The sequence below is a fragment of the Saccopteryx bilineata genome, chromosome 10 (genome assembly GCF_036850765.1).
Source record: "Saccopteryx bilineata isolate mSacBil1 chromosome 10, mSacBil1_pri_phased_curated, whole genome shotgun sequence".
In the NCBI taxonomy this organism is placed as follows: Eukaryota; Metazoa; Chordata; class Mammalia; order Chiroptera; family Emballonuridae; genus Saccopteryx; species Saccopteryx bilineata.
In genome coordinates this window covers 34763753-34778591 of record NC_089499.1, presented here as the reverse complement: position 1 = coordinate 34778591, position 14839 = coordinate 34763753, and the positions used below count along the sequence as shown (strand labels likewise).

The following is a 14839-nucleotide window of genomic DNA, read 5'->3' as shown; positions in this document are numbered from 1 at the left end:
CCAAAATTTAAGAAATTTTATTTGTATATCATTATTTTGCTAAGTCATTCCTATCCATTCATTAAAGTAGATAAATATAAAAACCTTTCTTGAAGAACAGACCCTAGTTTGTATGTGTATTGAAAAAGTAAAGCTGACATTCATAAAATAAACAGTAAATACTATAGCGTCTTCAAAAATTACTCTAATGACAATTCACTGTACTTGGAAAGTTCTAGCATGGCAAGTGGGAACAAGTATTGTTAAGGATTCATAAAGTGTTATAAAAATGAATTGAATAGTTAGGCCTCAGATGGAACTAGTTTAAAAAAATACATTCTGAAAAAGGAATAGTTTTAGCTCTTTTCTTTTCCTATCAAAGCACTACAATTGAGAAAAGACAATCCAGCACATTAAGATAAAGCCTGGGAAGAAAAATACATTTAAAATGTCCTAAACTTTGACAATCTGACTAAAGTAATGGGAAAAGATTATATGCAAAATACTGTTCTTGTACTTCCAACAATACTTTCTTCTAAAAGGAGACTAATACCTTCTTAACAGAGACAATGAGGTTTGTCCTATGCTCAGATAATGTTAACCAGAACCTATTATACAGCTACAGATAATAAGAGAATGGAAAGAAGAAAGATCAGGTGATAGCACCTGTGGTTTACTTTGATATTCTGGTCAATGGTAAGGCTTATCTCCCCAAATGCCCCAACCCCATTATGACACGTTTGTAGAAAAGCTGTATCTGAGGCTGAATTCTGCGGCTACAAAACCAAGGAAAGCCAAAAAATCATAATCCTTGCCTGCTTACATTATTAGAAAGTGCCCTGTCCAATTTAATCAGTCAGCATACCTGAGATCTGGAACTTAGTGCATTGAACATGTCGAAAAACACAAAGCATGTGAAGGTCATTGTTGTGTCTCGAGGTGTTATCACATTGTCTCGTAGCTATCAAGAGAAAAAATGGTTTTCAGTAGCTGAATTTAATGAATACTGTATGCTTTTAAAAGGTTAATATTGATATTTTCTTTCCATTTGGATAAAATAGCTTTAGTTTTATGGTATAAAAATATATATGCTACCTAAATTTCCTATATGCCATTTATTAAGTCAACTAAGATAGCTGTAGTCTCAATGTTAAGTAAAGTCTTTTCACACACCATATAAAAACAACTTTTTTGGTGACAATAAAGTAGCTATGTTAAAGGCTCAGGTTTTCTAACTTCTCCCCAAATTTTCATATATTAATTTTTATTGTATTTGATAGTCCTCTGCAGATTTAGATTACTCTAATAAATGAATCAGAAATTCCAATAACCCATAAAGACTGAAATCAAACTATGTTTAAATATTTTTATTATAAAAATTTTTCAAGGAGCCCTAACTTTCTAGCCTACCATATAACACATGAAAATAACTGAGTCCTACCATATAGAATACATCATAATAAAACAGCTTATCCAGTGAATATACCTCCCTCCAGAAGACAAACAAAGTCCCGCAAACAATGATTATTGATGAAACAAGTATTTTAAGTATCAGGTTTTTGGTCAAAATGCTGTCTTTCCAGTTGCGTGGAGGTTTGCGAATGACATCTTTATCCACTGGTTCTACTCCAAGGCTTCAAAACAAACAGAAAAGTGAATTACTTTCAAGTTTTGAGGTTTTGGATTTGCTACTTTCAAGCCTGATTAACCTCAATTATAGAAAACTAAATGCTACCCTATAAAAACAAAGTGTTGAATAAAGGAAACCATGGCTATGGTAACTTGAAAATAACCACATTTTATCATTCTTTCCTCTTTTACCCTTACTTATTTGGCAGTTTGATGGGAGATTCATAATCAAAATCGTCCAACTTCATTTACATATAAATTTACTTATTTCAAATATAGCCTGAAGTACATGACCTATCAACTGCACTCTGAAGTATCTTTCATGCAAGGAGGATCTGACTAGGAGGATTTGCTGCAATGGGCACTGACATGTATTACTCAACTACTCTTTGTACTGGGAAGCAAAATCTATGGCCCCATGCTTAGATGCGTAGGTCCTTTAATACTTTCCCAAGGTCTCTAAAACTGGCAACAAAGCTTAGCCAATAACAATAAATTCAGAGGTTTCTCCATTACATCCCATTTTTGGCAACAAAAGCTTACTTCCTGAGGACAGGGATTGCCCAGATCTGTTCTCAGCATAAGGCTGCCTCTAAGTAAAGACTCAGAGCCATAATGGATGAGCGAGCACCGGAAGAGAATAAACAATAGGCGCACATCACACAATTTATAACAAACATGTTGCTGCAAAGATTTTTAATGCTATGCATGAATAGTCTTAAAGCTTAATTCCTCATCTTTCTAGTTTATGCAGGTAAAAACTCTTACCTCTGAGCTGGAGGGCCATCCATGATAATATTGATCCACAAAATCTGCATGGCATTGAGAGGATTAGGAAAGTTCATTAATGTAGCCAATGAGATTAAAGTTAATGCTGCTATACTCCTGTTGAAAAAAAGAGTCATTTAAAAAAAATCTCTCAGCACAGTATAATTTTACTAATTTTAAGATATCACTTTTTTAGCATTTAAAAATCTCATGTTAGTACTGTGCTTTTAAAGGAACCCTATATTTCCAAGAACACTTTGAAGCAAGGATTTAACTCTTATGATCTATAGCATCTTAAAATAATTTCTAAGATGTTTACATAACAATTAGAGGAAGATTTTAAAAATGAGTTCAGAATAGCTGTTACTATGTTAACAGTTAAAAGTTTCAACAACATATTGGTAACTTTTTTGACTACAGAAAAGCCCTTTTATTTTTGGAAAAAGATACCAAGAGAAACAGTAAGAGTTGACACAACTTATTATTTCAGGAGCTATTAAATAATTCACAAGGGTTTCTACACTTTGATGGTGATCCAGACCCCTAAACATCATACTTAGAACCTATTAACCGTGTCATTTTTAATTTTCCAATTAACCTTCATTTTGGAAAAATTATCTATAGAACAACCCTTAGAGAGCCCAGAAGCTTCTAGGCATTTTGCTTGGATTAAACTTTTCATATAATTTATCTATATGACTAATGGTGACAAACTTCTTACAAACTTACGTGCTCAGTTGGAATCTAACAAAATTTTTAATGTTATTATAAATCCCTTTACCCTCTTCAATTGCAGACCTGAAATTAAAAAAAAATTTTTTTGAATTATCACATAAACAAAGATATATCTAAACTAAAACACTAATTTTGAGAACAAATCTCCAATTGATATAACACCTACATTGTTAAAAGAATCTTATTTTCTTCACTTTAGATAAGAAACATGAAAACAATATACCAACAAGAATTAAAGAAAAGCCTGCTAATAAGCCCTACCAATTTCATTCCACAATATTAAAATTCTTATTCTTAAAAAGATATTGCAACATTAAAATCACAGATTGTCTTTTTACATAAGATAATCTACACACTTATAATACTAAAATTATACTTTTCTTTACCCAAGTTTATTTTCCACAAAGGTTCAAGATGATTGCATGGTAAGGGGCTAAACTAATGTGGGTCAGGAAATAAATGGCAATGAGATATATAAGAATTATAGAGTTTAAGCTATCTGTTGCTCCTAATACATAATCAGATATATGTTGTAGCAAAATTATACAAAGAATTTGGTTTATGAAGATTCATGTAAAGTATCTCATTCGTTTGGTTGAATCTAGGAAAACACATGTTTTTTAAACAACTTTCCCTGTCTTACAAGATTTTTATACAATTCTAAAGATGAAAAGAAAAATATCAATGTCTTTATAAGAGAATGGCAATTTTGAGTCCCCAGTTCCTACATGCTTCACCTTAGGCCACAATGGATTAATGAAGCGCCACTGGGCATGTAATTAGCATGTATCACTGAAATGAGTCAACATTCACTTGGCAGACAGGTGATTATCAAAAAAACAGCATTAAGGTAACTCCCACCTGAAGACTGAAACTGACACCACATAAAAATCTTAAATCACTTAGAAACTATGGCTGAAACAAAGTTATTCTAACTTAATAACTTCTATCATTGACAACATAAACAATTCTGATATAAGGAAATAAGTATGGATGGAAACTTGATTATTTGTAATACTCATTATAAGGCCAGGCACATGCATATTTCTGATAGCCTGAAGGTAAGTAGAATAAAGGCCCCATAAAGGTTCAAGGCTATACCACCACACTTATGGCCAGTAAAATGTGACACTGATTGGCACTCAGTAAATGTTTTTTAAATGAGTGGTGCTGCCATTTATTATGTCCTTTCCATTTCGTACAAAATAATTTTCTTCAAAACTACACATTATACCATAAAATAAGATTACCTGATGTAGTAAAATAGTTTAATTCATCCAATGTTTAAATATTGCTAATTCTTTTCCACTTGAATTGTCTGGTGATGAGGTGCAGGAAAGGATGGGAGAAGACTCTGTCTGATGCGAATCAGGGAATAACAAAACAAAACTTACATTATGGTTTGGAAGTCATCATCCACCAGGATCATGTCAGCTGCCTCTTTGCAAACATCTGTGCCAGTCTGACCCATTGCAACGCCAATGTCTGCAGCCTTCAAAGCAACAGCATCATTTACTCCATCGCCTGTCATGGCTACAACCGACCCGTTCTTCTGTAGAGACTACAGTGGGGGAGGGGAGAGAAGGAAGAATTCTGATTAAAATATTGCTTCCACACAGAGAAAGTGATAAACAAATCCTCTCTAATTTTTTCACATATTTAAGACTGGAAATAATATAGACCACCAATTTTTCAATAAACTTCAATATATTGAACTCTTAGGACAAAACTTTTAAAAGTTTCTATTAAGGTCCTGGCCAGGCAGTTCAGTTGGTTAGAGCGTCATCTCAACACGCTAAGGTTGCGAATTCAAATCCCAGTCAGGGTACAAACAAGGACAACCAATGACAACATGAATAAGTGGAACAAGTCCCAACAGGTTGATGCTTCCCTCTCTCTCCCTCTTTCCCATCCTCTCTCTCTAAAAAAAAAAAAAATTAATAAATGAAAATAAAATAAAAAATTTCTTTTAGTATTCCCAATGTGTGAGAACTATATGTCTAAAGTCTGATCTAGAGTCAATTAAACAGTGGTTCTCAGGGACAACTTTGCCTTCTAGGGGACATCTGGTGATATATTCAGACAGTTTTGACTGTTATGACTTGGGGGATACTACTGTCACCTGCAGGGTAGGGGCCAGGAATGCTGCTAAACAACTACAATACACAGCACCCCCCCCCAAATTATCCAGTCCCAAATGTCAATAGTGCTAAGGTTAAGAACACTGAACTAATACAAGTCTATGGTGCTTAACAATCTGATTTATAAAGACACACCTTAATAATTTTCATCTTGTGCCTTGGACTAGCTCTGTAAAATACTGCAACCTGTTAAAAACAAGAAACATTAAAAATTTTCAATGTTAAGAAATACCAAATAACCCATATGCTTATAACTTACAATGAATTTTTTTTAATTATGAATTTAGACTGTATTTAATTTGCCACAAGATCAAACTTAAGTTTTACTTTTGTTAAGACACTCATTTGACCTGGTTATTTCAAACATTACCAAAGGGACCACAGGAAATATACAATCAAGCTTTGCAATTTATCCAATTCTGTTTCATCTCTGAAGAGGAAACAGCCTGGGCCTAGAAATGTTTCAGAGATGGAGAAAGAAAAAAACTCTTCTTGACCTGTTTCCTCATGACACTGGAACTGAACTGGCCTCTTCCCTTTGTCCTGTCTTCATGAGAAAGAATCATGCCTGTAAAGCACCCCCAACACACACACTTTTTTTAAGTGTCAAGTGTCTACTTGTTCTCTTTCATTCAGGTTAATTCATTAACCTTCCACTATATCTCACCTGCTTATATGATCTCTCTCCAAACCACATATTTAATCCCTTTTTCTGACCCCATCTCCTGTCCTCTGAAACCCTTTCACTGCGCCCCAAAGCCAGTTACCAGTCATGAACAAAATCCCCTCCATCCTCCCCTCTTTCCCACACTGCTCTAACCTAATTTTTCCACAAAACATGGGCCATCCCTATAGTCCTCTCTGATAGTACAATGAAGAGAGTTTAGAGGGGGTAGGTGTCCTCCATTCTTCTTTCCTTATTCAAAACAACCTGTTTTGAATATCACATGAGACTATTTTCCCTCTAACTGCAAGCATTCACTGCTCCAGAGGTGACTCCCCCGTGTTTCATCAAGACTTGAACTTCTGCCTTATTGTCATTCTGTCCAACAGCTTCCAAGTCATGGTGATTTTAGCTGCCATATAATAATACACTATTTTCTTTCCTACCTTCCTAGAAGACTCATTCATACTAGTTTTCTCTCCTCAAACGTCTAACTGATCCTTTTCCCCAGCCTCACTCTCAGCTGAAAACCTTGTTTCCTACTTTAAAGAAAATAAAACCAGATGAGAATTTCTACACTCCCCACCATCCAATATCTGTCTCCAGGCACCATGCTTTCCTTCTCTCCTGTTACTAATGCAAAGCTGAAGGCTCACTTGGTGTTTTGCATGTGATACATAACACTGCACTTAGTAAAATTTGTTCTTAAGTACCAGGATGAGCAAGGTTAATCTTTTTAGTTGAATAAAAATACTGAAATTTAATAAACACGAATTTATGACCTGAAGAAATTAAATATTAAAAGAAATAGAAATGAGTAAAAATTAAACTACACCACTAAACCATAGAGCTAGGATTAAACATAAGGGTAAATGAATTTCAGTTATTAATAATCTTTTCATATTTACCATGTTTTTTGCTCCATAAGACGCACTATTTCCCCCCAAAAAGTAGAGGGGAAAATGCCTGTGCATCTTATGGAGTGAAAAACACGGTATTTTATTAAATATTTTAACACACCATTTGGTTCAGAATTTTTTTTCTTATTTTCCTCCTTAAAACTTAAGGAGTGTCTTATGGTTAAGTGTGCCTTATGGAGCAAAAAATACGATATGTCTGTTTCTCTCCATAGAGAAGGAAAAATACTGATTAAAGACAGGCACACAATAAAGTCCGTATAGTTTGGGAGCAGAAGGGGAGAAGATAGGATAAAGACAACAGTATATGGTATAAGGACAGTGGGAAAGAAGTAGAACTTTGTCAGAAAAGGAGAGAGTTTCGAGAATGATATGAGACGAAAAGATAAAAATCATTAAAGGGAGAAGAGGCTATGTATTTTTCAGAAGCAACTTGCAAGATGATTTTTCTCTTCTCATGAGTCCTTATTTTCAGCACTCAACAGTTCTTTTGGTCAACCTTAACAGACAAGGTGTACTAGGGAAAGAAAATTATGAAAAGCAAAAAGCAGGGAAACATTACAATTAAGAGAGGTTAATTTAAAAAGCATTCTCAGCACTAAAATAACCTGCTAAAGGTCTCCAAATCTTCTAAGACAGATAAAGAGATACCTGATGCACTGAAGGAAAAATAACTGGCTAAAATAAGTAATTACAGCCTACCAAAAATGAAACAGCATATAAATTGGGGTTATATTACAGAAACTTGGTTAACAAGTTTGGTAGAAATAAAAATGCAAATACTGCTATAAAAAATGAAAAACAAAAGATGTTCACTTTTATCAGTGAGAACTGTATAATACACTGGAAGAAATCATAAATAAAAAACAATGTGAACTCCCAGATAATTATAAATAATTAAGCAAAATTCAGTTTCTATATCACTTTTTTTATTGAATTAAGAGGACACTAATTAACATAATTGTACAGTCTATACTACTTTTTAATTTGTGCCAGGTCAAAAGGACAGAAAAATGTTAAAGAGATTTGAAATGTGTGATAAATTATGGAAAGACAAAACTAAAAAGCATTTTAATGAGGAACAGAATTAATATGATTTAGTACATGTGAGAAATTCTCAAGTGAGTAGACAATTTAGAAAAAAAGTTTTTTGTTTTTAACACTAATAAAAGAAAAGCTATTCAAACTGAAGTCAAAGCATTAAGACTAAGAACACATGCTGGCTGTAAGAAAGCTACCCAAACACAAGTGAAGAAAATACCAAGTTGAGGTCAGGGGTAGGGTTGTGCGGGCGGGGGCAGGCTAAGCTCAAAGGACTAAAAAAAAAAAAAAATTGGGAGAAAAGACTTAGGTATTCAAAAGACATGAAAAACTTGAAAGAAAACCCTGGTTCTTATATAATTCCTCTTTAGAGTAGGATGACGTCAGGCAATTCAGTGAATGAGCTTCTCTCATCTGTTTGTTTGTAACACACAAGGATCTGCCATAATTAATTAATGCACAAAAACTATTTGGAAAAGACCAATGATGTAATTTGTCCAGAGTGATGATGTAAATCGTAATTTGCTTTTTCTTTCTCTACCTCTAAGTTGGTTTACAGATCATCAAAATTTTTATCAGAGCCAGAGAAAAATTTAAAAAGCAAATAAAATAAAATTTTAATGTCAGTTTCACTATTGAATACTTGTTAGCATTTCTGGAAAAAAGGGCTGAGAGTAAAGGTCAAATGGGAATAATGTTTAATTAACTGATTTTCCACATATATTTACTAATGTACACTCTGTCCCAATATTCCTGGGAAACCTAATACAAAATTTATTCTTTCTGAAACAAATGTCATAAAGAAACCATCAGGATAGGACACACACACAAAAATCCTATTCAGATATGAAAATACTTTCTCCACTAAATGTAAAACAAAGCAAACACCCACACTTGCTTCCATATGCTCTGAAAACAATATTCATGAGTGTCTCGAGCTTGAAAAAAAGAAAAATAAATGTGGATGAGCAAGATGGTGCATTTCTAACAGTAACTACATCTAAAATCTCCGAAAGTTAGGCTGGAGGTCTAGGGACTGAATGCTACTATATGAAATACAGTTTGTGGAAATAGGAACTAAAACTTTTTCAGAGGGCAATTCATCAATACATGTTAAGAGCTTTACAAATATGTTGACCATTGGTCTAATCATTTCACTTGTAGGAATTTATTCTACAGAGATAATCAGTGTTGGGCACAAAGTCTTATGTAAAATAATATTTCATGACTCAATAAGCAACAAATAATGAAGTCTGGATTCACGTGGACCTGGGCTCCAGTCCCAATGTCAATGCCACCACTCACCAGCTCTGAGACTTCTCTGGGCAACAATTTCCTCAACGATAAAAATGGAAGTTACCCATCTTTTATTAGGTAACTATCAGGAGTAAATAGGCAATATATGTAAGATATGCACTGCCTGGCACATGGGTTGCTACTGTTATTACCCTTAAAGTATTATTTACACACAAAAAAAAAATACATGGAAGCTCACATTTCAACAAGAAAATGGTTATATAACCACATATTTGCTGTGTGGTTATGCACACATTCTATACCCAGGCAAAACATTGTGCAGACATTAAAAAGATGTATTATAATAGTATCTAAGATTTCAAGAATGCTGATTAATAGAATAACATAATTCTATTAAATATATGTTCAGGTTTATAACACTCTAAAGTACCAACCAGGCTTTGTTAAACACACATAAACAACACAGGTTTTGTTAAACACATTTTTAAAAGAAACATGGGTTAACTTATTTTATCTTGGGTGCTCTGTGAGTGCACAACTTCTGAAAATTGGGACTGCTTGCTCTGCAGCTCTTACTTTTTTGGTTTTCCAGTTTTTCCACAATGATATATACTAACTAAAGAATAAATTTCCTAATCAGAAAACAGTATAATGGAAAGAAAAGCTTTAAATTAGATGTGGAAATACTTTAAGAAAACTCAGTGTTCTAAATATATAACTTATAGTTGTGACTATAAATTAAGTGAAGTAAAATAGAAGGTAGCACATTTTATTACTGTCAATAGCTCGTAGATAATGTCTAATAAAATGTCAAATCATAAGCACTCACTTTAAAGGACATATGTAATGGGTATAAACAGACAAGAAACAATGAGCACAAGAAATTCAAACTGTCAACAATTTGAATGCAAAAATGCTCCCTACCTTTTATGGGGCCCTTTTTATGGGATTTGTGTACTCACAGATCAGGCTTTTAAAGTCCCTACAAAGCATCCCTACATAATAAGTTAATTTCACACCAGGACACATGGCTATAAAGAAGTTACTATGTATGAGACAGGAGCTACCTTTATTCCCTATAAATCATTTGTTAGAAAAGCATTACAATCAAAGGTAAAAAGGCATTTCAACAAGGACAATCTTTTCAACAAATAGTGCTGAAATAAATGAACATCCATATGCAAAAAGAAAAAATGAACCATAAGCCATTTCTCACAAAGACAAAAATTAACTTAAAATGCATTACATACCTTAATGTAAGACCTAAAAATATAAGACTTCTAGAAGTAAAACATAGGGAAAAGAATGTTTTATGATGTGGAGTTAGGCAAAGATTTTTTAAATTAATTAATTAATTAATTTTAAGAGAGAGAGGAAGGGGGAGAGAGACAGGAACATCAATCTGTTCCTATATGTGCCCTGACCGGGGATCGAAGTGCAACGTCTGCACTTCAGGAGATGCTCCAACCAACCCAGCTATCTGGCCAGGGCGGCAACGATTTTTTGATAAAGCATCAAAAGATAACCAACCCATAAAAGGAAAAAGAAAGATAAATTGTACTTCGTCAAAATTTAAAACTTCTGCTTTTTCAAAATGTAAAGAGAATAAAAGATAAGCCACCGACGGGGAAAAATATTTCATAGCAAATATCAGAAAAAGAGCACTCAAAATTCAGTAAGAACACAAACATAATTTTTAAAAAATAGGCAGAGCAGACACTTCACTAAAAAAGATACATGAATGGCAAAAAAAGAGCAAATGTAAAGATACTCAGTATCACTGCTTGTGAAGAAACTGAAAATTAAAACCACAACATGATACCACTATGTATCTATCAGAACCAGAAATAGTGGAACTGACAATCCCATGTGCTAGTTAAAATGCAGAGCAGTTAGAATTTTCAAACATTGCTGATGGGAATGCAAAAGAATCAAGTCACCTTGTAAGCAACTCGGCAGTGTCTTACAAAGATAAACATACATTAGGCATGTGACCCAGCAACAACTCTTAGGTATTTAGTTGAGAAAAAAATGGATTTTCATGCAAAAATTTATACACAAATATTTATAGCTTATTCATACTCAACAAAAAGTGGAAATAGCCCTGGCCGGTTGGCTCAGCGGTAGAGCGTCGGCCTAGCATGCGGAGGACCCAGGTTCGATTCCCGGCCAGGGTACACAGGAGAAGCGCCCATTTGCTTCTCCACCCCTCCGCCCGCTTTCCTCTCTGTCTCTCTCTTCCCCTCCCGCAGCCAAGGCTCCATTGGAGCAAAGATGGCCCGGGCACTGGGGATGGCTCTGTGGCCTCTGCCTCAGGCGCTAGAGTGGCTCTGGTCACAACATGGCGACGCCCAGGATGGGCAGAGCATCGCCCCCTGGTGGGCATGCCGGGTGGATCCCGGTCGGGCACATGCGGGAGTCTGTCTGACTGTCTCTCCCTGTTTCCAGCTTCAGAAAAATGAAAAAATAAAATAAATAAATAAATAAAGTGGAAATAATTCAAATGTCTTGAAACTGATGAATAGGGGCTCTGGCTGGGTAGCTCACATGTGGGTCTGATCCCTGGTCAGAGAACACACCAGAATCAACCAATGAATGCATAAATAAGGAGAATAACAAATTGATGTTTCCCTCTCTCCTCCTTCCTTCTTCTCTAAAATCAATTAATAAACTGGTGAATAGGTAACAAATTCCCATGCAGTGTAATACTATTCAGCAAACAAAACAAGAACTACCAATACACACATACAAACATCAACATAAATAAATCTCAAAAGCATGTGCTAAGCGAAAGAAACAGATTCAAAGGCCTCATACTACATGTTTTATTTTTAGAGCATTCTGAAAAAAGCATAGCTATGGGGATAGAAAACTGATAGTGGTCGCCATGTCCTGGAAGTACAGGGAGGAGCTGATTACAAAAAGGCACAAGAGAATTTGGGAGTATGATAAAACTATTCTGTATCTTGACTGTGGTGGTGGTTATAAGAAAAAATGTCAAAAATTAGAATATTGCATTAAAAAAGATAAAATTTTATTGTATATAAATCAGATTTCAAATTTTTTAAAAAAGCATTACATACCTATGCTACGATTAAAATAGAACAAAAGGGTAAGAAGTATAAAGTAATGGTCTCTCTCTCTATTCTGTACTCTATAAAAACAATACAATCACTGCTAATTTATACAATACCTTCCTTCCTCAGGAGAAATCTGGTTCTTGCTTAAGTTAATAATTTTGCAATGGTAATCATAATGAGCACATCACAAATACTCTCAATAAGAGTGATTTCAACGACAAGATTTCATTTCATGATTTAGATCAACAATTTTGGTGGTCATGTCCCACTGTTCTCAGACAGTTTCATTTTCATAGCAGTAGAAATGATAACACTTAGAATAAGACTGTTTAATCCAAAAGACTTGAGTTACCTTTGGTAGTATCTGTGAAAGCTGCTGGACATCCATTGCATCTATTTCTTCTCCTGAGACTGACTGGGAGGTTTTGGAATACAATCCCAGACGACTAGCTAAAGTGAAACGGGAGAGAAAACATAATTAACCAAATTGGTTCTGTTTGACAGGCTAGTCAACATAATGCTCAGTTAATATAACTTGTTATCCACTCTCTTTTGTATAAAATGCCTCCTTATCAAGGGATCGCAAGACAAACTACTGGTAAGACAAACCTATCTGAATTTAAAAGTCTGGAGTTTTCTGTTTGGCTCTTTTATTTTAATTTTTTTTAATTTAAGATTAAAGGCTTTTTACAACTTAATCCATCAAGCCTAAGAACTGAAACAAAGCCAATGAAGTTCTGCTCATTCACTCAATTTTAATGAAGATCATGATGCATTTTAATTATCCAAATCCAAGTAAAACTATAGTATATCCGTGGTAATCATATAGTTGTAAATGAAAGTAACTGTCACAAGTTATTCTAAGTATAATCTTCCCAATCACGTTATGTTTCTAAGTGACATTCTTCTTAGATAATATAAAGTGTAAAACTCCTGTCTCTTTCCCCATATTAAGAAAATCAGAATTAACAGACTTTTAGCAAACTGCTTAAACTTATCAGTATGAATTAGTTTACCAACTCTGGGAAATTAACTTTCATGACCATTTTTCCCCCCTTTACTTGTTAAGGTAATCATAAATGGCATTCAAACAACATAGGCATATATATGATGAGACAACAGAAACATAAACATAGCTATTTTCTTTCAAAGTAGGTATAAGTCTGCTTTGAAAATACTCAAACAGAAAGAAAAAACTAAATTTCATGTTTCACATTCATGATATGGTGCTTTTATCCATCAGCACTGTGGATTATGAGGTTAAAAATAATCAACTATCCTTTTGTGAATAAAATATATGTGATTTCACAATGACTTAAGTTATGTATTTTCAGTAAATAGTATTAATTTTCAAACTAAAATAAGTTTTGGCCCACACTTGTATATAGAGTATGAGCAAACAAAAGAGTCAACTTATATAATCTCAACATTATGCGAACATATTTCATGTCTAATGGTTCACAAAACTTTGCAATGAAGTAATTAAAAAAATATCAAAAACGAGGAAGCAGCATGGCTATACCGATTGCGACCGCAGTCTCTTGTGAGTCTCCGGTGATCATTTTTATTGACACTCCTGAGGCGATGAGTGTTGTCACAGCTTCTTTCACACCAGTTCTGGGAGGGTCAATGATTCCCACTAGGCCAAGAAATGTCAGCTGTCCCAGTTCAGGACCAGAAGCCAAAGCAAGAACTTAGGAAATAATAATAAAATCCAAAAAAGAAAATGCGAGTCACAAAAACATTAGAATTTACTTGACAAAAGCTGGAGACGGTAACAATTCAAATAAATCAGTTAAGATTATAATGTCATTGCAGTTATTATAATATTTATTTATTTATTTTCCTTATTCAGAGAGAGAAGGGGAGGCAGAGACTTCGCATAAGCCCCAACTGGGATCTACCCGGCAAGCCCACTATGGGGTGATGCTCTGCCCATCTGGGGTGTTGCTCCATTGCTCAGCAACCAAGCTCTTCTTAGTGCCTGAAGCAGAGGTCATAGAGCCATCCTCAGTGTCCAGGGTCAACTCGCTCCAATCAAGCCATGGCTGTAGGAGGGGAAGAGAGAGAGGTAGAGAGAGGAGGAGAGAAAGAGAGAAGCGAGAGGGGAGGGGTGGAAAAGCAGATGGGCACTTCTCCTGTGTGCCCTGACCAGGAATCAAACCTGGAACATCCACACACTGGGCTGAGTAAACCAGCCAGAGCCATATAATCTTTAAAAACCAAAATTATTACATGGTAAGACAATACAGATGAATGGTTCTAGATATGGGGCTGCTTTAAACTACTAAAAATTAAAAGGAATAAGACAAAACTGTTATGAGAAGGCAAATGAGAAAATAAAGAATGTTTTCACATAATAACCATATGTAACTCCTTTCAACATAAACTACTGGCTCTTTAGAAAGTACAATTAATTATTTGGAGAAATTATAAGTTTGTTAAACTTTAAAAGTCAGTTTTGGCACTGGCCGGTTGGCTCAGTGGTAGAGTGTCAGCCTGGTTTCTGGATGTCCCAGGTTTGATTCCTGGTCAGGGCACACAAGAAAGTGCCCATCTGCTTCTCCACCCCTCCTTCTCTTACTCCCCTTTCCTCACCCGGCAGCCATGGCTCGATTGGAGCAAGTT

The 14839-nt window shown here is 34.8% G+C and overlaps 1 protein-coding gene across 6 annotated transcripts in view; it reads right to left on the bottom strand.

Annotated features, from left to right (window-relative positions):
• The window catches only part of ATP2C1 (ATPase secretory pathway Ca2+ transporting 1), a 158367-nt gene that overhangs the window by 22752 nt on the left and 120776 nt on the right, over positions 1-14839 (bottom strand). For all 6 annotated transcript variants that reach the window (XM_066245113.1, XM_066245114.1, XM_066245112.1 and 3 more), the window contains 8 exons: positions 13734-13904; positions 12564-12661; positions 5388-5438; positions 4506-4672; positions 3106-3174; positions 2377-2493; positions 1466-1613; positions 845-940 (listed from right to left, as the gene is read on the bottom strand). In XM_066245113.1, the coding sequence (XP_066101210.1) occupies positions 845-940; positions 1466-1613; positions 2377-2493; positions 3106-3174; positions 4506-4672; positions 5388-5438; positions 12564-12661; positions 13734-13904 (917 nt within the window). The remainder of the gene's footprint in view (positions 1-844; positions 941-1465; positions 1614-2376; positions 2494-3105; positions 3175-4505; positions 4673-5387; positions 5439-12563; positions 12662-13733; positions 13905-14839) is intronic.